This window comes from Cricetulus griseus, chromosome 3 (genome assembly GCF_003668045.3).
Source record: "Cricetulus griseus strain 17A/GY chromosome 3, alternate assembly CriGri-PICRH-1.0, whole genome shotgun sequence".
Classification (NCBI taxonomy): domain Eukaryota; kingdom Metazoa; phylum Chordata; class Mammalia; order Rodentia; family Cricetidae; genus Cricetulus; species Cricetulus griseus.
This window is the reverse complement of record NC_048596.1, coordinates 142,484,543-142,509,011: the sequence shown is the minus strand read 5'-3', so window position 1 is coordinate 142,509,011 and position 24,469 is coordinate 142,484,543. Positions and strand designations below refer to the sequence as shown.

Sequence of the window (24,469 nt, the reverse complement as noted above, 5' to 3'; positions counted from 1 at the left end):
TCAATCTCATCAGAGAAGGGCTTTTAAGGTAGCCTCTCAACTATTGCTTAGATTGTAGTTGGGGTTGCTTGTAGATCTTTGCACAAAGAAACTGTTTTAAACAGTCAAATTCAATGCCCACATCATTCTATGCTAGTTCTTTGATCAGCAGGCAAAAAATGCTGTTCAAAAACATTATACATATCAAGTAACAGATGAGGAGTTGATTCTCAGTTCTGTCATCAACCTGGGTCTCCACTGCGACCTCACATATTGACATTGACATGCTTTCAGGTCAGCTCACCAATGTGGTTTAGATATCAGTGTCATGCACTAATCTTCATTGTTTACAATGATGCGTTTTAGCTTTTAGCTATTAGATACTAATGCTAAAATAATTTGCTATCTCTTTACTTGTCTTTTTCGTGATCTACATTAGCAACACCAGTGAGCTTCAGGCATGGCAGCCCCTTAGCCACCTACTGTCTAGTTAATGTTTAAGCCAGTTTTTGTTTTGTTTTGTTTTGTTTTACTTCTGTGTGTTTGGGGTTCCTAATTTGCAAAGCAAAGCAAAGCTAATTATTTTAATGATTGTAAAAAAAAAAGGTGGGCCACATTTGAAGGAATCTAAAAATATTGACCTCTTAGAAATATGAGTTTAATAGTCCCCCTTTCTACTGGGGGGGGTTTGAAGGTTTGGGATTTGTAGGAATTGATGAAAAAAAATACAAGATTTCAGTTAAAAGGGAGAAGTTTGGGATATCTACTGAGCAACATGGTAACAACTTAATAATGTATTTTTTCTAGGAAAATATATGAACAATAGGAGTAATTATTGACTAAAATAAAGTAAGATTCGTGGAAATTATTTCTTTAACAAATGATTCCATTTCAAATAAAGCAAATGAAGAAGAAAAACATAACAGGAATAAAACACAAAAATTATATCTGCATAAGTCAAGCTGGTTGCCAGGGATTGAGGAAGCTGGAAGAACTGAGTGTGAGGCAAATCTTCTAAAGGGTGTTCCAGGGGAGGACCTTGGTGTCAAGCCTTGAGACTTCACAGTAGGCAGCTCTGCAGCAAGTGTAGTAGTTAATTCAGAAGAATTGTTTTGCCAGCTCTATTTAGGATGAAAAGGAGATGTAGACAGTTAGGAACCCGTGGTCTCAAGAGGACAGGAAGACTAGGTAAGGAAGATACATTTTTATTAGAATCATATTGTTTCAGAAAGTTCAGCCTTCCACAGGATGGTATAGGTGTGGTACCTGTGGTGTGACAAAGATGAAGAAAAGCCTACGCTATTGCTATAACTGTATTGCTCAGGTAACTGTGTCTGCTTATAATAACATGAAAAACCCTTAGGTCACTCAGGAGAATGGCATTAAGTCTGTAAATACATTTAAGTAATCATCTACACTTCAACTTCACACACAAATTCTCAAAGGACTGAACATCTGTTCCAACAAAAAAGTGAAAGAAAGCAGATGTATTGGCACTGGAATTTCAGAGTTGTATACAAAATGAAAAAACTTGTTGAAAATAAATAACTCATTTTTGGGTTACCATTAAATCAGCATTAAAAATCTCAGTAAATTTTAGTCATGGCTCTAGGTAACTTTTTCAAAACAAAATTGAATGAACTAGAATTCCCTTCATGAACAAATAGCAAACTTATAAAGTATCTCTGTGTATCTGGAGACAAATTTTTAAGTAAATCTAAAGGATATGAGAGATCCATATACAACTATGTGAAAAGATAAGTAGGTGGCTCACTTCTAATGAGAGAAATATGGGTGTATATATGTGTGTGAAAGAGATGGAAAATAATAGATTATAAATAGCTGATAAGTATCTGATAATTACATTAGTAGACAGATGATAGGGGATTTTTAATGCTTTATTTTGACTATTGAATAGAACATGCTCATAATATATTGTAGCCTGGGTAATATTAACAGAGGACTGTTAGTTAGGTCAATAGTGGGACATTAAAGAACACTTCATTACTAAGGAGCTGTAAGCAGAAAAATCAACCTGAGGTTGTCTTGAAGTGTCTTAAGAGTAAATGGGAAAGGATGATTTGTTCTCTCTGGTGGATGGAGGAGCAGTTAGAAAATTAGAAAGGCAAACTGACTTAGAGCACTGTAAGAGTATTGACCATTGACATGTTCTCTGGGAACAAGGAGGAAGCTTGGGAGAGTGGCAAGCTCTTACTCTATAAGTTACTGACTGATATATCAGCTCATCACCATCTGAAATTCATGCCTTCCTGACAGAAAAATAGTGACGAAAAACACACAAATTAGCTGCCCAATGCTTGCCCAATACGAAAACCTATACTAAGCTAGCAAGCATGTGTGCAATGTCACCCTGTCACTGGGGCTGCCCAATCTTAGAACTAGAGATTCACCTCTGCACCAAAGAGGCTTTGAAGCAGCCGGCCCTAATTGTATAGTCAAATCTTCCTCAAGTGGGGTGTGGTGTTGAAGCAAGCATGCCGAAGATCATCTCTCCTAAAAATTGTGAGTCTGGAAGGCAGGTTCCAAAGCATGTATGTAAGACAGAAACAAATGTGCTGGGGGGTGGTTAATAGCTGTAAGGCCAAGCTGGTTGTCCTGCTTAGTAGCTCTATTCAATATAGGTATTTATAAAATTCCACTATCATAAAATGTATTTATTTATATTTATATGCATGTATTTTCTTTTAATGCAAAGTGTTTTGTTGAGTGTTTGTATATGTACCACATGCATGTGTGGTTTTCATAGAATTAAGAAATGGCAACTGGATCTTGAGTTACAGTGCTGGGAACTGGACCTGGATCCTTCTGCAAGAAGAACAAATGCTTTAAATTACTGAGTCTTTCCTCCAAGCCCTTCCTCCAATTTTTACTAATATATTACTGATTGTTTTGTTTTGTTCCCTGATTGCATTTGGATATCAGAATATGGGATTTTTATTGCCTTGTACTTATAATATAATCTTATTAGATCTACTATTTACTAGTTTTAAACTAGTAATATGTAGTCTACATATAAAATCTAGAATGAAAGCTCTAGCTATCGTTAAATTATTTTAACTTTTTTGTTGAATGTATAACTCATACTTCAACCTGTACTTGCAGAAAAGTGTTTCTTTCCTTTCTTCTGGCACCCTTCCTTTCTTCTCCCCCCACTTAATAGAAGTAGTATAATGCCTTCCTGCAGGTGTCCCTATATGCATCAGTTTTCTATGAGACACAGATATCATATTTTCATTTGATAGATAACATATGTGTCTATTGTATACAGTCATCTTTTATTTTCTTTTATATTGTATTAGCATTTATATATTATACCCTTATGTAATTATTATGTCACAAAAGCTCTTGAAAAAAATCTGGTATTCCATATTTAAGAGTCCATATATGAAAACCCCCCATGAAAGTTGAAATTTAGCTTTCAACCATGTAGTATGGGTTTGTCCAGGACCACAATGATTCCAAAATTCTCATTCTCTCTCTCTCTCTCTCTCTCTCTCTCTCTCTCTCTCTCTCTCTCTCTGTGTGTGTGTGTGTGTGTCTGTCTGTCTGTCTGTCTGTCTGTCTGTCTGTCTGTCTGTCTGTTTGCCTGTCTCCCCTGAAAATTAACTTTTGGTGATTACAGTACCTAGTGTAGAAATCCAGAGCACAGAGTATCCTGATAGAGGGAAGAACAAAGAGCAGCACCACATTTTGTAGGACATCCTGCTCAAAGAATATACTTGAGGCCTCTATGGGGTTGGGTCTTTTAATTATTGTACAAAAAGTAACTTCCATTTCTAGGTTTGGTGCTAAACATTTTATTATGTCATTTAAACCTTGCTACAAGCCTACAAAGTGTCTATATTACTGCACCCAGTTTTAAATGGAGAAATTTATAAGGTGGAAATTTTATTATTTACCCAAATTATCAGAGCTAGTTTTCCAGCAATTGATGCCTAATTTAAACTAGTTTTGATTCTCATGGAATAGAACAGTACTCTGCCTTGTTGCTGTTGCTCTTTGGGTCAACTTCTTTAGGCATAGTCATATATCATATATGTGTACTCTATTACACACACATGTGCTTATGCACACACACTAACTCTTATAATCTATTATTTTGAGGTAATAGTATAGTTTGGGTGGTAAAAGCAAATAAATATCATTAATCCTACATGCACAAATTCTAAATCCTTAAGAGGAAACTTGTGTTGTAAGTTAGCACATAAAATAATGGTTTTCATCATGACGTTCACAAACATGTACACACACATGCACACACACACGAACATACATGCACACACATCATATTTCATGCATATTCACTGTATTATTTTCATTTTTCACTCCAATAACCCTCACACTGAGAACTTTTCTTGACTTACATTGTGGATATGAGTGACAATGTAGTATTTGTTTTTCTCCAACCCTCCCCCACAACACAAGATATAACCCATGAATATTTATGATTTTGGGACACAATGTCCATGCATTTATAGTCATCTATTTTCTTTCCTGTGCCACTTTAACTATAATTAGAACTAAATCTCTTTTCTTTGTGTTTTGATGAAAAATTCTCAGGCCTCATAAAGTATATCTAAGCCACAATACAGAGCAATTAAGAAGGTTACAATAATTTCAGACATCTATAATGACTTTTGACCCAGCATGTTCACACCCTATATGCTGTCAGTGAAATTAGCTTTCCAACTCCAGTTGGTATATTGAGTTGATTGAACACATTTCATTGTTCACAGTGACTCACACTGTGAGATTCTTATAAAACATAATAACAAGACAATTTCCCTTAACTATAACCTGCTTTATGCATGTGCATGAAAAGAAAGCCCTTTATTATCAGTGTATTTAGATGCATCCTTTTGTATTGCTGTAACTTTTCATAATTATGGTTAGCTGCTCTTTACACTTAGATGGATAGACAAACTTTTTTAGTCAAGTTCCTGGAAATAGCAGAGTCGTGTGATATCTCTTCTTTGTTCTTTTTTCTACTAACCTAGGGAAGAAATGAAGTCTCTCCAGGAGGCCCTGCAGAATCAGCTTAGAGAGACATCTGAAAAAGCAGAGAAACATCAGGCCACAGTAAGTGTGTTTGTGTTTCTTCTCTGTGGTTTTCCTTTGGGATTGGGAAGTCATTTCTTCTTTTTCTGACATCACTGGGGAAAACTACACCATAAATATAAAAGTGTACTCCAACAATCATTTTAATCAGTATAATATTTTGCTATGATTTACTAAAAGAAAAAGATGAATGTTGTGATTAATTTGGAGGTCTTCTAGTTCTTACTATTTATTCTCTATGAGAGATAAATCAATAGGCAGACCAGGCAGAGAACTGGCTCAGGCTCACATTAGTGACTCCTAGATGGGGTGGAAACTGAACTGAAAGCCAGGTAACCTGTGAAGATCTTTCCGCTGTTCCCGACATCATGGGAATCACTCAGAGTCAGGCCCATCCTATCTGCCTAGTCATCAGTTCTATGAATTACTCATAAGGTGAGACCTACACTTTAAGGGTCCAACTGCTCCCCAGCTCATTCCAAGATAATGTTCTTTTGACACTCATACTTTGGCTCTTATCACTGATAGGCACCAGAGACAGGAAATTGATTCCTGAAGCAATGCTGGGATATACAACTTCATTTCTCGGACTCACTTTTGTTTCACTTACAAAGGCATCTATATAGTATCTAGTACCTGAATCTGCCTTTAAAAATATAGTAAATAGTACCTGAGAAAATTTGTCTGCTAGAGATCAAGAGATTTGAATGTATTACTGAGAAGAGGGATCATATGATATGTCCAGGGCCCACATGGGGAAGGCTAGAGCTGGCCACCAGAGAGAACTGGACCCCATTATGATTTCAGAGGCAATGCAATGGTGAGGCATCTAAAAAGTCTTAGGATTGGCAGTGTAAACAACTGCAGTAGCCTCAAGACATAGGAGCTACCCCACATTGTGTGTATCTGCTCCTGAGGTCACTGGGGCAGGTCTGAAGTGGTTTGGAATGACACTAAAGTGTATTATTCTTGAGCTGATTGATTGATATTGGAAAGCATGATCATGCACTGGGAGTACATGACCTATTGTGGCTACAGTGAGGGAGGCAGGAGGAGAGAGAAGGGTATTTCAGGCACACTATCGGGCTAGTCAGAAAGAACTTGGTCCAGCAAATGGCTCTTGGAACAAACTCTGTAGCACCAGTCAAATAAAGCCTCAGTTTTAAAAAACAGAAACAAGATCAATGCAGGTATCCATCATGCTCAGTTACAGGAATCCCAGTCTCTCTAAACTCTGTGGTGAGTCTTTTATTTGCAAAGCTTCTAACACCTTTGATTAGAGTGTGGAGTTTTGCTCCTGAATCTCAGGTCAGTTTGTCACCCAAGACAGCCAACTCCTGAGGGCAGACTTTCTCATAATGACGGTCCCGTTCGCTGTGTTAGGATTCTTTGCTGTTAAGCAGTTCTCATTATCTTTTCCATCTGTCCTGATAGCACATACTTGGATGGCATGAAAACACTCGGTGATTTTGTGTAGGATGTTCTAATACTTGGCTATCTGGACACCAAAATGTTGTGTAAAAGAAGGGACAGTTTTTAGCACCTTCCTAGTCATCCCTTTCCTCAGTACCTGACTTAGAATGTTTGACAGATGTCTGCAATACCATTTCTGTGCTGCCAAATCAGACTTCATTTGAATTTGTCTTGGGAAATGTAATCTGATAAAAAGAGATGGGCTTGAGAACAGACATACTCATTCACTGTTTTCTCAGATCCTTGTTTTATTGATTAATTCCTAAGAAGTTGTAACTCACAAGAGGTAAATTCCTAGCTTTTTTTACATTGCTAGCGGGCAGAGCAACAAAAGCTCACACCACAGCCATTCCCACACTTTTTGCAGACAGAGTTCCAAGGAGAACACAGTCACTCTTGAAAGAGCAAAACCCAAAGACAGAATATCCAACTGTAGAAATGCCACGGATACAGAGTAGGGACCCTGTATTCCATCCAGCATGCTCTCAGCATCTTTCTTGTGAATTTCTTTTGGAGCCTTAGCACTCCCATCCCTACACTCCTAAAATTTCTGCAAAGCCTAAACCTGCTTGCAGGGACTGGCTTAGCACACTAATCAGAGGATAATTCCTAATGGAACAGGTATTCTGTGGACTTAATCAAGTTCTGCCAGTTGGCTAATTTATCCAATTAAGATATTGTGTCACAGTAAAATAATAAGGATTTTATTATTATTGAAATAGCAATAATATGTATTATTAAAATACAATGTTATCTAGAAATATAATAATATTATTATAATTAAAATGTAATTATATCTGGCATACAGGCTATAGTTGACATGAAGTTATTTTCTGCCCTTACCTCTCTGCCCACTATTTTAATTCCATATTCATATATGATCATTTCATTTCCCTCAGGTCTCCTATTGACTACTTGGAATACTTATAAAGCTGTTCATTAGTAATTATGATTCTGTGCACACACAGTACTAAGCAGAGTAGATGATGAATTGTAACTAACATCAAAATTGTAGGCTATCATTGTCACTACTACCCGCTAATGTCACAGTAAGCATTATCAGGGATGACATAGGATTAATATCTGACAAGGAGAGATTCAAATAATGTAGTCTATTCTTAATCATTAGGGATGTTCTAACATTTCAACTCTAAGTCATTACTAATCAAAACCATTTACTTACACAATTTGGATGCTATACATGGATTTCCAGCAGCTGCTCTTACAGGCTGACAATTAGCTCTATGAGACTGTTCTGAGGTTCAGAGTCGCAAAGGTTCCTGTTATAAAAGTGAGCTGTGTCACCTACCTAACATTGATCTCTGACTGAACATTTCAAACTTCATTATCATTAATAATTACAAGACAATTCAATGATGATAATGCTTTGTATCTTCTTACCTACAGATAGGCTACTACTGTTATATACTATAATTGTTATACATAATTTTAAAGTCATGTGTTTTCTTATATTTATATATGCTTGGGCATTTAAAAAGTGTATGTGAAAACATGATGATATTTGAGAATGATCATGTGTTGAGAAGCATATTATATTACAGCATAAAATATATGATATTCTTTTTGCATTGTATGTGTTGGAATATTATAATGTAGAAAAGCAATTTTCAACATAAACTGTGTAATCATTCTATTAAAAATGCTAGTTTTAAGGCTGCGGGATGATGTGAAGAAGTACCAAATGATTTGCTTCATTCCTGAACTGAAGTTAAAAAAAAAAATGTGCACATCCATTCCCTTATGTGATGGCAAAAATTATAAAATACATGCATTACTAAAAGAGGACCATATAGAATAAAGCAAAGATTCCAAGTGACTAACTTCAAAGAAAGCCTTTCCTGAGGTGACTGTAGGTGCAGAAGAGAAAGGACTCCCCTGGTTTTCTTTGATCTTCCCTGCAAAGAGATAAGAAGGAGATGAAAGGAAAGCAAGTATAATTCAGTAACCTTAGGTGCAGCCATCTGATTTCCATAGTAGGAACTCTTTATGCAAGGAAATTTTCATGGGAATTGACAACTGGGAACATCCGGGGACAGAGAGTGATCAAATATGTACATGAGCTGTGTTATTCACACTCCCATAATGACAGAACTAGAAGATGACTAAATACAAGGAGAAAAAGAAGCAACCTTCCAAATTAACCAAAATTCTAATGTGCTAGAAACCATAATAAATTAAAATAGCTTAACTCTATTAACAAAAATCTTAAAATCGGACAAAATAAAATAAAAACATTTGGAAAATGTATAGAAAATGTTAAAATACTACTATTTACATGAGCATACTAGGAAAAATAATACAAAATAAAATTTGAGGAAAACAATTGCTAAGATAGCAATATTTTCTAAACAAAATCTTTACAGAACAAAGGTGTTACTAGCAATATCTTTGTGAACCCGAGAAAAACTGAAATCATCACACACTCCTCTGACCTAAGCAGTGAAACTTCATACTTGCAGCTTCAAAACACATCCATCTGTAAGTAAGAACAATGCAGAGCCAATGAACAAATACTTTAAAATACAATTGATAGTGTAAACTATTTCAAATATATCAATCTTGTTTGTAATTCAAATAAATAAAATAAAAAAGAAATTAAAAAAGAAACCTCCAATAAAGTTTCTGAACAGATAAAAATATGATTCTATATATGCAAAAATTCTAGTACTATATTGAAATATATTCCAATTCACTATAATAACATACTTCATTTACAATGGATAAATCATTCCTTAATTTTGACAAATACAGACCACATTTCTCAGCATTATTTATATTAATGAGAAATACAAATAAAAATACTAGTTTGCAAAGAAATGCTTAGTGGTAAAGAGATTACTTTAAATTTGATTCTTAATAAAAAGAACTAATATTCATTAAAATTCATTAACGTTATTCTAAAAGTAAATAAATAATGACAATGGAATTTTTACAAATATATTTAACTAAGCCAGGTAAAGACACTAGGGGGGAAATGACAAGCAATTATCTTCATGAACAGTGTTGTAGTTACATTAAAATGATATCAAACTTGATAAATCAACAAATTATAATAATTTTTGATCAAAAAAGTGAATTCATAAAAAAGAATTCAAGGATGGTTCAAATAGTCACATTAATTATGGAAGTATATTATATCAATAGCATGAAAGAAAAAGGATACGTTATCAACAGATGCACAAAAGGCACCTAATAAAATGTAATGTCAATTCATGAAAAAAGTTGAACTTATTAGAAAAAAAAGCACTATATCTGAATTTAAAGATCACTTACAGAATCAAAAAGCTAGTATCATATTTAATATAGAAATGTTAAAAGCTTTCTGAACAAGAAAAGAATGGTAATTTTCACGGCTTTTATTCAGCATAGTACAGGAAGTCCTCATCAAAGCAATCAGGCAAGAGAAAGGAAGAAAAGACATCCAAACTGAGAAAGTGAAATTCAAATCATCACTTTTGCAGATACTATGATCAAATATATCAAAACTCCAAAAATCTTTACCAAAAGACCTTTTAAGTTATGATTGAATTTCTTAGTGTTTAAGGGTACAAAACTCACAAGCAAATGTCAATAATGTTCTCCCATTTTGATCGTTAATTTTCTAACATGGATATCAATTCAGTAATGCTTTACAATGGCTACAGATATATAGGTATGCATTTAGTAAAACAAAGGAAATATACCTATCATAAAAATCATAAAACATTGGTTACATAAATTAAACAAGCACACACACACACACACACACACACACACACACACACACACACACACACACACTCACAAACACACACAATTGAAATGCTTCCCATGTTCATGGAGAAAAGATTCCATATTGTGAAAACTTTTACACTGCCTAATGAGAACCACAGATTCAATGAGATCTCTATCAAAATTCCTATGAAAATCTTCAAGGATCTACCAAGAAAAAAATTCACAAAAACAATATAGAAAATGAAAATTCCCTAACCAAACTTATCTAGATCAACAACAAAAAAAAAAACAAACAGTTCCTCCTGCCTCTGCCTCCTTCAACAAATCCTACCAGAGTGTAAACCAGAATCAGAAAATATTGTATGAAAAATATTTTCAATAAAATAAAAAAGCAACAATTAGATCTTCATATCATCTGCAAATAGTGAAAGTTTGACTTCTTCCTCTCCAATTTGTATCCCTTTGATCCCCTTTTCTTGTCTTATTGCTCTAGCTAGAACTTCAAGTACTATATTGAAGAGATATGGAGAGAGTGGACAGCCTTGTCTTGTTCCTGATTTTAGAGGAAACGCTTTGAGTTTCTCTCCATTTGGTTTGATGTTGGTTATTGGTTTGGTGTATATTGTGTTTATCATGTTTAGATATGTTCCTTTTATTCCTGTTCTCTCCAAGATCTTTATCATGAAGGGATATTGGATTTTCTCAAAGGCCTTTTCAGCATCTAGTGAGATTATCATGTGGTTTTTCTTTTTCAGTTTGTTTATATGGTGTATTACATTGATGGATTTTCGTATGTTAAACCATCCTTGCATCCCTGGGATGAAGCCTACTTGATCATGGTAGATGATTTTTCTGATGTGTTCTTGGATTCGATTCACCAATATTTTCTTGAGTATTTTTGCATCGATATTCATGAGGGATATTGGTCTGTAGTTCTCTTTCTTAGTTATATCTTTGTGTGGCTTTGGTATCAAAGTGATTACAGCCTTGTAAAAAGAGTTTGGCAATGACCCTTCTGCTTCTATTCTGTGGAACCTTCCCACTTCCCCACATACCCAGATCTATACTGTAGGGGAAGCTGTAGCCACGCCTACTTAGGGGCTGGCTACAGGTGTGTCTGACCACACCCTCACAAGCTTGCAAGGGCGTGGTCAGGGGACATAGGGTGACTGCATTTTCGCTTTCGGTTTCTCTTTGGGGCTTGCATACAGACTACTGCCACGCCGGCTGGCTAGGTCGCTCTGTAAGTAAGGCTTTTCCCTATTAAATACCCTTATATTTCTACCTGACTCCATATCTTTCTCTCTCTCATTAGGCTATAAAGAGGCATCCAGAAAAATAAAAAAAATAATAAAATTATAATTGTACCTTTGAGTACCATGAACACTGGTCAGTAGGGATGACAGTTTTATGTAGGCATCAGTTTGACTGCTCCATGTTTAATGATTTGTGTAGCTGTTGTCTTCAGCAATAGGCCTAATCATCAGTTTGTGGAGAGCAACCAATAGTCTTGGAAATGGCCTGGGTTGTTTGGGAGTTCCCATGAGGCCCCTTTGGTCATGAATTAGATTGGATGTAACCCATTCCTGGAACTGGTGGCTTCATTTGGTGACAAGAGATTTTCAGTTGGGGTACCATCTCTCCCATTATTTGGCCATTCCATTTAGATCACCTTCATATGTGTTTTAGGAAGCTTCTGCTGTATTAGGATTCCATATGACCCCTCAAATGGTCCTTAGATTTTGCTGGTCCTCACCATATTATTCTCTCACTGACCTTCCTCCTCCTTCCTGTTTGGTCCCATAGTTCCAGTGACCAACCCACCCCAAGGTAACCCAGCCCTTCCCTCATCCCTGACACACCAGCTCCTAACACTATACTTAACCTCTGAAGTTACATAGATTGCAGTCTGTTTATAGATTTAACAACTAACATCCACATACAAGTGAGTATATACCATATTGTCATTTGGGGGCTGGGTTGCCTTACTCAAGACGATGTTTTTTTCCCCATTCTATCTACTTACCTAAGGATTTCATTTTTAACAGCTGAGTAATATTCTATTGTATAAATGTACCACATTTTCTTTTTCAATTCTTCCATTAATGGACATCTAGGCTATTTCTAATATCTGGCTCTTATGAATAGAGCAGAAATAAACATGGTTGAGCAAGTGTCTCTGTAGTAAGATGTAGAATCCTTTGTATTTTATTCCAAAGAGTAGTATAGCTCAGCCTTGAGGTAGATCAATTTCCTTTTTCCCGGGGAACCGCCACACTGATTTCCACAATGGGTGGACAAGTTTGCACTCCCACCAGCAATGTATGTTCCTTATACCACACCTTGCCATCACTACCTGCCATTTTTTATTGATCTTGGACATTCTGACTGGTGTAAGATAAAATCTCAAAGTGATTTTGATTTTCATTTCCCATCGACTAAGGAGTTGAACATTTATTTAAATACTTCTCAGACATTTGTGTTTTATTTCTTCTATAGCCATTCAACTCTTGGGGGTGGTGCAACCCACCTTCAGGTTAGGTCTTCCCTTCTCAATAAAATCTCTCTGGAAATTCCCTTACAGATAGGCTTATGGTTATTTCCCCTGGGTTATCTACATTTAATCAAGCTGAAAAATGAATATTAACCATGCCAGGAAGCATGCTAAGGAAGTAATATCCTTAGGTCAAAGAGCTTTCGTCACTCCTGTGCTCCCTGAAGCTCTGTCAGAGAAGCCCATGCAAGTATGCCGGTGTTCATCAACAGAACAATGACAAAAATGTGAGACAAACACACAGTGCAAAATTGTAATCTTTTAAGTGAGTAAAGTGCTATCATTTGTGAAAACACAGAAGGAGCAGTTTGATAAACCTCCCTCAAACAGAACAGCTTGGTATTTTTTCTTCTATATAAATATTCCATGCTAAACACTGAATGCATTTGTATGTTGGACATCTCTGCTGTTGCAAATCATTTACTAATTATCTTGCTTCCTATTTCTGTAGTAATTAAAGTTGTGACAAGGAAGGGAGGTTTTTTATAATTGTCTTCCCTTCGTTCTGATGGTGAATTGGATTTGAGTCCACAAATATAGTTATGGCATTTAATATTTAAAGGGAAGATACACTTTTATGGTGACCTTCTTTGAATTTTGAATTATGACCTTTTTTATTAAAAAGGAAGATTGTACATTTCTCCCAAAAATGTTACAGTAAGTGAAGATATTTTCCTGGTCCAAAATAAAATTCTATGAAACACAATAACAAATTTATTAAATTATAAAATGAGAAAGAAAACATATTCCTGAAAATTATTATTATTTGACCAGTAATCCCTGTTGGGAGCTGCAGAGTACCGCGCCTACAAGATGGTGCCAGTTTCTGCCTTCCGCCAGCCCGACGGCGAGTGCTCTCTGTGATAAACAACTCCTAATTTGGTAAAGGCCACGTATCCTCTTAATTCTGCTTGGAGACAACCTGTCCTGGCGCACCACGTGGGGTTAGGTGATTGGTAGTTGTAGACTATTTATCAGGCCCTGTCTTCTTCTACCTGGGGCCACTCCCTGTAAATCAAATTTCCCGAGTAAAACTATGAGAGGAAGATTCCTCGGTGTTGCATCGTTCTTGCTGGTCAAGGGTGGTCGCGACAGATGCCCCTTGATATAATCATGTCCCAACACATTTTTTATGAAGACAGGAAGATTTGTTTCTATCTCTGCATGTATGTTGCAGTGGGAAATCATTCAGCTTCGGGTTTGCCCTGCCAAAGCCTGGCAGACACCAGGGATAACAAATTAGCAGGTATGACCATGATATTTAAAGATATTAATGGAGTTTGGATGCATTTCCTGACTCCTGTTATCTTTTATGGCTTAACTTGTCCTGGATGAGACATAATTCTAAAGCAAGACTTTCCACAAACCTTTTATTCTCATCAAGCATAAAGAAGCACTGTCTGTCCATACTTTGCTCACAGAAAATACTTGGTATTTTTGCCTCTTGGGAAAAAACATTATTTAAGTAAACACTAGGAAAGCTTATTTCTTCAGGGACATTAAATCCTGCTGGGATTCTAAGCCAGTGATCTCAAAATGCTAATATTTTTAAATATTCTGAATATATTTGAGTTTCATATTCTCAAGATTTTATGGCTGTGTGGAGTATTTAAGGAATTGCAGGCCTGATACTGAATATATTTCAGTATATTCCTAATAAATGTGAATTTTAGCAATGCAACCATACTGAATAGTATCAATAAATAAAGGTTTGGCATCAGTGAAGGTTATGTATACAACTAAGATTGCTTCAACTATTTCATGATTTAAAATCTTTGCTGCCAACAAAATACTTAGGGATGGAACTAGATATGAAATATGTCCATCAGAAGGCATTGTCTGGTTCTGCAGACATATAAATTTTAAATGTGTCATGCCCTTCCAGGTAATTATTTTGTTTGACCAGTAGTCTTGAATTCTTTATCTAATGGGAAAGCAAGTGTGATTAGTGGTATTTCCTTGACATAAGCATTCCCATAGTTCAAACTTACATTGAGAATTAATGACCAAAACAATAGACCCAGTAGTTCTTAAGCATTGCCTGTTTTATATATGCTATCACTATTAAATGGTTTGGCTTGAGCTCTCAGTAACAGATGAAACCATTATATTCATAGATTCTCTTAAGGACAGGGCACTTACAGGTAATGTAAGGCTCCAGCAACCCTTTATGTAAAGCAAAGAAGATCAGGAGTCAGGTGCTATGGGTCTTCTAGGAATCAGCATAGTTGTTTCAGCTCTTGAAGACATTGGATACTCCATCTGAAGTCATTCTTATACCTCTCTACCTATATGACTCAGATATCTACATACTCTGGTTTCATTCCATCTTTCTGCAATCTGCTGCTCTCTTCTTGCTAATCAGAGCACACTATCTGACTTACCCAATTCTAAATGGTGCCCAAAAGCATCTTCTACCCACCTGAGCTACAAAGCAGCTGACTCTCTCTGGGTGCATTAGCTGTAACACCATAGAAAAAAACAGCAGATAAGCTATATTTTGGAGTCAAAATCTGGGGTTAACTTTTACTGAGTTGTGGATTTCTCATGCATACTAGCTGGCATATAGTGATAATGGAAACCACCAGGAAAGGATGGATGTTGATGGCAAAGCTGAGTGGTAGCCTTGTACTAGTGTTCAAAGGAACCCAAATTATTTAATTCACTGTGTTTGAGCTATACCAATCACCTTGATCTTTATCACCCTGGTTAATTATTTTTGTTATCAGTACCCCAAATTCGATTAGTTCTATAATTAATTAAAAGTCAAATGTAGATTAGTTGGTATTAGGTAAAACAAACATGTATACCTCTCACTAATGTAAAATTATGTTTTTGAAAACTTACACAAACTTTAATGTAATGAACTTTCTCTAATCATAGATGTAATGAACAAATTGAACAAAGATGAAGGAAATTAAGGTTTTAGTTAATGAAAACTTTAATCCTTTCTTTCTCAATATTTAAATTAATACTGTAATAATTTCATTGTACCTCAAAATGATATACAGTAAAAAAAATCCTGGATAATATATTGAGAATGTGTATCCATGATATTCTATTTGTTTTCAGATTAATTTTTTGAAGACTGAAGTGGAAAGAAAGAGCAAAATGATCCGTGACTTACAGAATGAGGTAATTTTCATGTTGTAAAAAATTGTACATTAATCAAAGATTACACAAAAATGCACATAGACATTTACCAGAAGTTTGGAGAATTTTAATGCTGAATTGAGCTTCAGCAAAACAATAATGAAGAAAAGTGATGGTAAGAGTTAATGTCTCCCAGCTGCAATGAGCTTAGGAAATAGAAGGAATTTCACTTCAATTATTTTTATTTTTCAAGGTAATTGGAAACTACCTCTAGGTTTGAATATTAAATATGATTTTTAATTTGTCATTATCTATATGCAGAGAAACCCCTGTTAAAGATTATCATCTGACGTTTCCAACTGTCCTAAAATGATAAGAAATGATACATGTAGATACTTAGGGGTTTTGGTGTTTGTTTGTTTTGTTTTTTATTTACTTTTTTCTCCATTTTTATTAGAATTAGAAACAAGATTGTTTTATATGTCAATCACAGTTCCCTCTCCCTCCCCTCTTTCCGTCCCCCCAACTAATACCCTACCTATCCCATACCCTTTCTTCTCCCCAGGGCGAGTGAGGCCTTCCAGGTCCATACTTAGTTTTTAAACAAGCAGGTGTATGTTTCTTAACAGGAGTCTATGAATGAAGCAAACAACGAAAGAAATAAATGCCAATGAACACAGTTGTAGAGAAAACTGTAGTAAATTAAAAAGAAAACCCATTTCAGCTCAACTCTGTAAATATGTGGCTGTAAATCTCTCTAAGGTAATCATTCTACCTCCTTACCTCAGTGAACACGGTGTTATGGAGGAGATATGGTATTTCATAATGTAATGGAGTGCTTCAGGTCACTATTCCTAATGGATTCCCATACTGCCCATAGATGAATAGGGAGTATGTTTTCTCTCACATACACTCTGAGCCCAAGATGCTCTTGGGATATTTTAGTAATATTTCCTCACCATGTTCTAACTTTATTTCTGTGACTTTCCCTTCTTGGGATGACTTTTGACCATGCCAGTATTATGCATAACTTTGTACCTAGCATTTAAAGCATACTATAAATCATCCACATATATCCTTAGGACTACTGGGGAAAGTACTAATGACCAAACACCTCAGCATAGCAGAACTTAGCTGCCGCAAAGAGCTGTAAGCAACGTGTCAAAAAGAAAATCAGTGAAGTTCAGGTCTACCTGAAGGTTTGGAACATTATCCCTCCTTGCTGCCTTGGGGTAGCATCACTTTCCGACAGGGGAGTACTATTCCAGTTCCTGCTTGTGTGTTCGTGGGGATCCTGCTTGTGTCTAAGGTCATTATATACCATATCCTTCCCATATGAAAATCCATTACTGACCTTTAGTTCCCACTGTTGTGCTGTGGTTACATGGGTAAAAAATCCTAGTTCTAAACCATTTCACATTCCGAGTTTCCAAGTAGATGTGAGTACAGTATTGGAAGTCTTCAAACCATTGTACTAGTTTTGATATTTTGGTGGATTGGAAAAGTATCTTAAGAACTTATACTAGATAGGATTAGAAATACTATTGAATGTAAGTCTGTTGTCTTTGGAAAGGTTAAGGAATTCGAACTTAGGGATAATCACCAAACACAGAAAATAATGCTTTGTTTTTTGTGGGTAAAATGGTTTCTAATTACTAATTCATGTGAAGTTAGTGGTTAATTTTGATGTTTCGTTGTTGCTGGGTGCAATTTCAAGAAAGCTAACCAGCAAATAATGCATTTTACTCTCTGAATCAAGGCTGGAAGTATCCGTTGTAAAGTCAATGTGATTGAAATAGCCAAAGTGTAATACATAGAAAAATAAATATGAAAACTGACTGTATCATATACAATTATAGAAAAGAACTTTCTATTCATTAATGGTATAGTATTTTGACTTGGCATTTCAGAGGTAAGGCTCTGTCATTGTAAGGCTTTCTCATTCTCTCAGGGCAGTTTACACTCTGCCTTAGACACCCCTTTATTTCATGTTGTGAGCAACTGATTCTACTATGCAAATTATTACTGAAAATATTGGTGTGATACTTATATTTGTGGATTCTTATAATCTCTCATACTGGAAGTTCATCTGTGCTCACAGCCATAGCTGCACCATTTTTCTTATCTGATGGAGGATTGTGCATATAATTCTTCATAAAAGAGGAAATGTGAATTCTTGGTTTTGTATCATTTGTTAGTCACTTTACTATTCATATACTTTGAACTGTTGGCCTTTTAGAACATGTGAAAGCAATACATGTTAGGCACTTGGAACTTGTTAAGATCCCAAAAAAGTAAGCAATTACAATCATGTTTGTTAGATTTTGAGGTAATTAACTCACCAATCCCGATGCTATGCTCAAGTATTTTCTTATTAATGGTTAAGCAATCAAAATTCTATAAAAATGTATTAACAGACACCATCCATATCACCATGAGTCTTTCCACACAGCAAAGAAAATTCCCAGCCATCCAATTCACATGCCCCCATCATAGCAGCAGGGACTAATGAGAATCTTCTTGGCTTGTTCTAACAGAAATCTCCAGAGAAAATTCTAAATTACTGACATGCCTACAGCAATCCTTACAGCCAGGGAAATGGGTAGTTTAGTTAGTCATGTCTTATTCACAGTTCTGTCCTCAGGTTGTGTAGAGTTCATTCAACTTAAACCAAGTAGATTTCCCTTGAGAAATGAGGGTTCACTACAGAAGATACCAGAACAATAAAAGAAAATATATCTTGGAAAACACTGACACTTCTATTACCTCCTGACTTCCAAACTCTTTCCTATGGTAAACTTCAGACCATGCAGGATAAATCATAGTTTAATAACTTGTGATACCCAAGTCAAGAATACATTGAAGAACTGTGTCTTTGTTAGCACTGCTCTCTTCTCTAGACTTCCTCCTCATCCTAAATATGTTAGGAGTCTTACTCTTCCTGTGGTATATTTATTTCATATTCATCATCTCCACATCAATGGTGGCAGAAAACTCCTTTGATATAATGCTAAACAAATAATCCCCTCCACCTCTGTGTCTTGAGAGAGATAGAGAGCTGCTTTCATTTCAATCTTCTGTGTTTCATTACTCCTCAGCCCTTGCTTCCCATCTCGACAGCACTATGCATCCCATAACCAGCACCATCATTGTTCTATGGGCCCACATGTCTTTTGTGTCTCAGCTTGTCATGGTTTTCCCCTCTTAGCAGAATCTGACATAGTCTTTATTCAAGCACAGAGACTAAATGCAGGAGAGCTAACTTACAAATTATTAGAGATTTATGAAAAGGACATTTATGAGACATTCCATTCCAGGAAACCTAAGAAGCTAAAGGAATGCTTCTTACATGACAGGACAAATGAATGAATTCCATGTGTGAAATGCTAGAGGAAGAAGCTAAAAGATTACAAATACACCAATATCACTCAGAACACCCAAAAGGTCATTATTTCAATGCCATAAAAGAAATTTCTCTGTACTATACCTAAATAAAAATCTATGAAGCTCCCATTTAAGATCATTTGTAGCCTCATAAAATTCATGCACAACAGAAATCCTTACATGTCACTGTTTGACTCTTCATAGTAGTTAATATTTCTGGATTGGATTATGCAGCCACTGATCTACTTGTTAATTCTCATTCTACACATTTCAATAGTAAAGGGCACATTGCATAAAATCTACATATATATATATATATAGTGTCTTTATATTAACAACAAAAATGTTGATTGTTTTTTAAACTACAAAAATGAAGAAAAATTTTTCAGCAATATACCCTCCATACATTTTCTAAACCATGTTAGACATTTGATAAATGTTTGTTGAATACTAATAAATATTTCTTAACTACACTGTATTTTTCACAATGTGAGATTATAAAATTATAAGGATTATTTCCTTTCCTATATCCCATATGCATATATGTGGTACACATATGCAATACAAGTAAATACATAATAAAGTAAATATCAAATATATAGAGTAGTTCAAAATCATAAAAAAACCAACAAAGTGCATATTAATCAGTGCTACTAAAACTTAATCCTATCTTTTTATAGCAAAGAGAGACAGATCTTACATTCAGTTAGTGATGTACTTCATTGAAAATCAAAAACTATTAAAATAGAAAACAGGTAATAAAAATAAAGTATGGAAGACAGGCAAGGAGGAAACAAAGAGGGTAACATGGGGCAAAAAGTTTGATGTGGGTTGAAATTCAAAAAAGAGGATTCCTCTAAAGATTTGTGTGTGCGTGTGTGTGTGTGTGTGTGTGTGTGTGTGTGTGTGTGTGTGTGTGTGTGTGGTATGTGCATATGTGTGTGGTATGTGTGTCTGTGTGAGTGTGTGTGCCTCTGTCTCTGTCTCTGTCTCTCTGTCTCTCTCTGTCTCTGTCTCTGTCTCTCTTTCTCTCTCTCTCTCTCTCGCTGTGTGTGTTATGTGTATATGTGTGTGGTATGTGTGTCTGTGCGAGTGTGTGTCTCTGTCTCTGTGTCTGTCTGTCTGTCTGTCTGTCTGTCTGTCTGTCTCTCTCTCTCTCTCTTTCTCTCTCTCTCTCTCTCCTCTCTCTCTCTCTCTCTCTCTCTCTGTGTGTGTGTGTGTGTGTGTGTGTGTGTGTGTGTGTGTGTGTGTGTGTGTGTTGTGTATGTGATAAGCACAGGAGCTCATGGAGGCCAGAAGAAGGTTTGGGATGTCTTGGAGCTGGAGTTATTGGTAGTTACCACCCACTCATTGTGGTTTCTGGCAAAAGAATTTGGATCCTCTGCAAGCAAGACTCATCATTTATTCACCAAGCCACATCTCCAAGTCAGGAGTGAATTTTGGCAACATTAGTGACTTAATCACATTCACCTCTGAATTTACTAGTAATATAAGGAATTTAGATTTTTAAAATCCTGATGGTTCCTTATATTTCAGCTGTAAGAGTCAATATTTTTAGATATTTAACTTATAGAAACAAGAATATATAACTCAGTTGGTGATCTCTGAGTGGTAAACAGTATGAATTCTACTGAAGTAAATGACCATGGGCATAACAAGCACTTGCCCTGATTACCCTAAATGGTGTTTAGATTTACCTAGAGCTTCTCTGAATATTCAATAAATGCTTCTGTTTCTTTGTACTTTTGTAAAATGAATGTCCTTAGTTCATGTGTTAGAAAAGCGCACCGTGTGCAGTTATCAAGGTTATCAGCCAAGCTTATTTTTATAATTTCATATTTTAACATGTATTTATGGTACTAAAATATTAATTTTTAAACAAATCTGTACAGGTCTCTGATTTACCTCCAGTTAGTACACAATATTGGAGATGTTTTCAACCAATTATTTAAAAGTGTAAACTCCACGTTCCTTCTTCAAAATAGTGTCAACTATCAGTACTTGGACGGGGGAAAAAAAGCCTGAACTTAGGGATAGGAAAGCATAGTAGGTCTATCTATCTGTCATCAATGAGTCTGTCTGTCTGTCTGTCTGTCTATCAATCTATCTACCTTCTTTATCTATTATCTATCTATGTAATTTTTTTCATCATCCTCATTATTTATACTCTAATATATCTATTTCAGTTTCAGTAATTAAATGTTACTGAAACAGAGACACTAATGCCAGTCACACACTTCTTTTGAGGGTAAAACTGTACAGTTAATAAGGACAACTGCCATTGTTCCCTTCTTTTTTCTTTCACAATTAATATAAAATGTGATCACATGGATATCTACATATTAAGAATTATGTTACCAGTTATAAATTCTGCAAATAAAACTTGTCTAATAATACACACACTTGCCTGAAACATGGCCCAAAACAGTGTGCCACTGTTAACTTTAAAAATATTTATTCATGTAATAATTTAAAATTTTAAGGTGATGAGATTATTCTGAATGACACTGAGAGTGATTAAAACCATTGACAAATGCCTTTATGATAAACAAGCAGAGATAAACAAGATAACTCTGCAGAAAAAGGCACCTTCATGCTGATGATTTGAGTTCTATCTGTGGACCCACAATGTTGAAAGAGAAAAGCCCCCTCTAAAGAGTTGTTCCCTGACCTACACAAGTGAGCCATGATATGTGAACATGCCCTGCAAATGCACACATACAAATTGAGCAGGGCAGGAAAGAGGGTGTATGAGAGGAAAGAGAGAGGAGGGGCGAGAGAGAGATGACTCATGCACAGGGTAAAAGTCAGTGTGAAGAGGAAGCAAAAGAGACTGGGAGATTGGAAGATAGACAAACTTCATCTAGAGCCAAGGACTTCCACCAGGATAAGAAAATAAATGAGGGAAAGGGCAGATTTATTCTGGGATCTCTGGAAGGATCTCAAGTTCTTTGGTTTTGCCCAAATGATTTCTAAATTTTGTCTTATTTCTTTCTATGACCACATAACTCATTTATATTGTTACCCTGCTATCTTAGTTAGTGTTCTATTGCTATGAAGAGACACCAAGATAAATCAACTCTTATAAAAGAAAGCACTGAATTGGTGATTGCTTGCAATTGCAAAGGTTTAGTCCATTTTTATCATGGTGGGGAGCATGGTGGCATGCAGGCAGATATGGTGCTGGAGAAGTATCTGAGAGCTACACCCAGATCCACAGGCTATAGGAAGAGCTAGACACTGGGTGTGGCAGGGCCTTTGAAATGCCAGGTGGTACCAAGAAGCCGGGTATTGCTGTGACAGCCTGACTATGCTTCTTGTTGCAGAATGTGGACTTTGGGACTCTGGATTAAGAAAGGAGTTGAATGTTTTGAAGGGGCCTTAATGAGCCATATTAGTGGGTGCATGGAAGACAGCGATGAAGAGAGCATTGTAGATAATGATGGCTCAGCTCAAGATGTTTCAGAGGAGAAGAATACTAGTAAGTGGCTTAGAGACCATCCTTGTGATATTTTGGCTTTCTGCCTTTGTCCAAAAAAATCTGTATGAAGCTAAATTGAGGTTTTGGATTAATAGCACCAGCAGAGGAGATTTCAAAACAGACTGGTATTGACAGTGTCATGTGGTTATGAGCAGTCACTCTTATACATATCTATAGTGAAAAGGAGCAAACTGAGCAAGAAAAAATACAAATGTAAAGTTGGAGAAGAAAGGAGCAAAAGGAAATATAATGAGCTAAACCCAGTGGTCAAGAAGATAAAAACTTTAAAGAAAAGCCTGATGCTAAATAGAATGAAGAGAGTGATGTCCTCAGGTCAAGACCCCACCCAGCTAAGCTTCCAACTTGTGATAAGGAATTAAAGAAAAGTGAAGAGGGATTAAAGAAAGGCTTATGCAGTGGAGGAAACCATAGTAAACAGAAAGCTTTCGAAAATGAAATTGAATAAGGGGGGCATGTTCCAGTCCCAGCAAGCAGCAGAACCTGACATCTTGAACTTCCTTGGTCTGGTTTACAGTCAAGAATGCAAGATGTATTGTGGAAACTTCCTCCATGATTAAGGACAGCCACTGAGGTCAGGCATGAGTCAGGGGTGTCCCTACACAGAGGTTCAGAGAAGCCATTGTGTGAAGCTGTGAAAGTGAAGCCTGGATTTTGTTGAAGACTCCAAGATGTTGAAGATGCCAGAGCCTGGAGACACTTGCCCAGGAGAGCTGCTAACAGAAAATGGAACCAGCCCAAGAAAAAGAAGTGTGTTGCAGTCAACAAAGCTGAAAGGAGTTGGAGATCTTAAGAGAATTTTGTTATCAGCCATGGAGATGCAGAGTTTGGAGTTTGTGCAGCTGGTTTTCAGTCCTGCTTTGGTCCAGCATTTTCCTCACTGTGTTCCCTTCCTCCCTTTTGGTATGGTAATTCACATTCTCGGCCATTGTAGGTTGGAAGTACATGGCATTCTTTTTTAATTTGATTTTATAAGGGTTTACAGTTAAGATTGCCTTTATTCTCAGAAGAGACTTAGATATAGCAGGGAGGGCCTCAAAGTTATAGTTATGTGGCAAAGAGGGTGAAGTGGGGGAAAGTGGAGGAAGCAGGAGGATGGGAGGGAGAGGAAACTGAGATTGGTATGTAAAATGAGAAAAGGTTGTTTCAAAATAAAAATGATTAAAAAGTAATGCCTCCTATAGGCTCATATAATTGATTGCTTGGTCATCAGGAAGTGGTATTACTTGAAAGGGATTAGGAGGTATGGCCTTCTTTGAGGAAGTTTGTCACTGGGTAGGCTTTGGGGTTCAAAAGCCCAAACCAGGGCCAGAATCTCAATCTCTCTTTTCCCACTGCTTGTGGTTCTGGATATAGAACTCTCAGTTTCTTCTCTAGTACCATGTCTGCCTTTGTGCCACCATGCTACCCACCAAGATGACAATGGACTAATCCTCTGAAACTGTAAGCAAGTCCCAATTAAATGTCTTCCTTTATAAGAGTTGCCATGGTCATGGTATCTCTTCACAGCAATAGAACACTGACTAAGACACCAATTTTGGCTATTTCATAAATAGCAGCAGGAAAATAAGTTTGTATAGATAGGATTGACATAATAACCAGGCTGTTGTTAGTGTGAATAGTTTAAGTATTCTATATGGTGTTGATACATCATGTTTCCTGAGGAGTCTATT

The 24,469-nt window shown here is 36.2% G+C and overlaps 1 protein-coding gene across 1 annotated transcript in view; it reads left to right on the top strand.

The window, feature by feature from the left end:
- The window catches only part of Luzp2 (leucine zipper protein 2), a 367,538-nt gene that overhangs the window by 184,222 nt on the left and 158,847 nt on the right, over nucleotides 1–24,469 (top strand). Inside the window, exons 4-5 of the mRNA XM_027404754.2 lie at nucleotides 4,998–5,079; nucleotides 15,893–15,955. Of these exons, the coding sequence (XP_027260555.1) occupies nucleotides 4,998–5,079; nucleotides 15,893–15,955 (145 nt within the window). The remainder of the gene's footprint in view (nucleotides 1–4,997; nucleotides 5,080–15,892; nucleotides 15,956–24,469) is intronic.